This window comes from Salvia miltiorrhiza, chromosome 1 (genome assembly GCF_028751815.1).
Source record: "Salvia miltiorrhiza cultivar Shanhuang (shh) chromosome 1, IMPLAD_Smil_shh, whole genome shotgun sequence".
Taxonomy (NCBI): Eukaryota; Viridiplantae; Streptophyta; class Magnoliopsida; order Lamiales; family Lamiaceae; genus Salvia; species Salvia miltiorrhiza.
Window position 1 is genome coordinate 8,431,911 of NC_080387.1, and position 1,919 is coordinate 8,433,829.

Sequence of the window (1,919 nt, forward strand, 5' to 3'; positions counted from 1 at the left end):
AGTCGGTCTTCTTCCTTCAGGGTGGGGATTTTCAGTGCCTCCGTGTGGTTGACCTCTTCGCTCCACGCATTAAGTACTTTCACCGCCTCTTGCAAATGTTCCTATTGCAAGTCCTCCTCGGTTATGCCATTCTGGATTATAATGTCATATGGCTCCTTGAATGCTGTTCTGGGCAAAACCTCCTCAACAACCTTCTCGATCATGTCGACACTTTTCACCATCTCTGTATCGGCTGGATGTTTCATGGCATTGTATATGTCGAAGGTCACCGTTTCTCCATCAAACTGACATGTTAGCTTGCCCGTATCACAATCAATGCGAGTCCTGGCAGTCTTTAGAAACGGTCTGCCCAAAAGTATTACCGGATCTTGTGCTTTTGACTTCCCCATGTCGAGAATGTAAAAATCCGCTGGAAATATGAGTTCCTCTACTTTGACCAAAACGTCTTCCAATATCCCCTCTGGGTAGACATTTGATCGATCTGCCAGTTGGATCACCACTCGGGTAGGCTTTAGCGGTCCTATCTCCAGGTCCTGGTACATGGATAAGGGCATAACATTGATGGATGCCCTTAAGTCGAGCATTGCCTTTTCCACCTTCATGGTTCCTATTACACATGGAATGTAGAACATGCCGGGATCTCCACATTTTATGGGCATATCTCGTTGTAAGATTGCGGACACGGATTCGCCCACTTGAAATTTCGCATCATCCGTGTATTTGACCTTCCGAGTGCAGAGTTCTTTGAGAAATTTTGCACATCTGGGCATAGAGCGTAGCGCGACCAAAAGGGGTATATTGACCTCTACCTTCTTGAAGATTTTAACCAGCTCGGTTAATTCTCCCTTCTCTTGTTACTTGGCCATTTTGTCTGGGAAGGGGAGTCTGGGCTCAGTCTGGCTTGATTTCTCTTTACCCTTCCCTGTCGCCTTTCGCTTTGCCTCTCTCTCTTGGGCAAATTCTTCCTCATCTGCTGATCCCATTCCGACTTGCTCGTTGATCTCCGGCTTTTCTTTATTTTTCTCCTTATCAACCTCGGGTAACTCCTTTCCTCCTCTGAGTGTCATGGCATTCACCTTCTTCACCTCCACTTGGGATGAGAGTGTCCCTTGTTTTCTTTCAAGTCTGGCGACTGCTTGGGCAAGATGTGATAGTTGGGAGTTCACATTCTGCATTCCTCCTCTCGTCTCCATTATGAACTTTTCGGTCTCTTGCTGGAATTTCATTTGTTGTTGGGCCATTTGATGCACGAACTCTGATAGGGAGGATCCTCTTCCCTGTTGAGGTTGTTGTGAGTATTGTGGTGGAATACTCGTCTGCCCTTGGTTTTGCCCCAAAAAGTTGTTGTTGCCGTACCTAAGATTCTCATGTTGCCTCCATCCTTGATTGTTGTACTGCTGCCTGTAGGGCTCAAAAGGTTTCTGGTTCTGCCCTCCGTTGTTTCCTCCTGGCTGTTGCCCAATAGCATTAAGCTCTTCATCTTCGAAAAGTTGTGGACATTCATCGGTTGCATGTGAATTTGCCATGCAAAGCTGGCATGCCTTCACAGGCTTCCGAATGTTGGGAATCCCTTGATTGGGTGTTCCTTGGTTCGTCATAAATTTCTTGAACATGTTGCAAAGCTTGTCCAACTTTTTGTCTTGGGCAGAAGGAGCCAGCACCGGAGTAGTTCTGACTATAGTCCCTTTCTCATCTCTCGATTCCTCTGCCATGTCGGCTATGAGCTTGAAAGCTTCCACTGTAGATTTGTTTAAGATCGATCCTCCACACGCAACGTGTAACCATTGTCTATCTTGTCTTCGGAGTCCTCCCACGAAATACCGAATAAGATCATGATCCGGTATTTGGTGTTGTGGGCATTTGGCCAACATCTGTTTGAACCTTCCCCAGTATTCATAGAGGATTTCTCCCGTCCCCAT

The 1,919-nt window shown here is 46.6% G+C and overlaps 1 protein-coding gene across 1 annotated transcript; it reads right to left on the bottom strand.

The window, feature by feature from the left end:
* Positions 1 to 854: 854 nt before the first annotated feature.
* LOC131014278 (uncharacterized) lies at positions 855 to 1,919 on the bottom strand. Its single transcript, XM_057942232.1, has 2 exons — positions 1,542 to 1,919; positions 855 to 1,451 (listed from the first exon to the last, which is right to left on the bottom strand). The coding sequence occupies exons 1-2, from the start codon at positions 1,917 to 1,919 to the stop codon at positions 855 to 857; spliced, it is 975 nt and encodes a 324-aa protein (XP_057798215.1).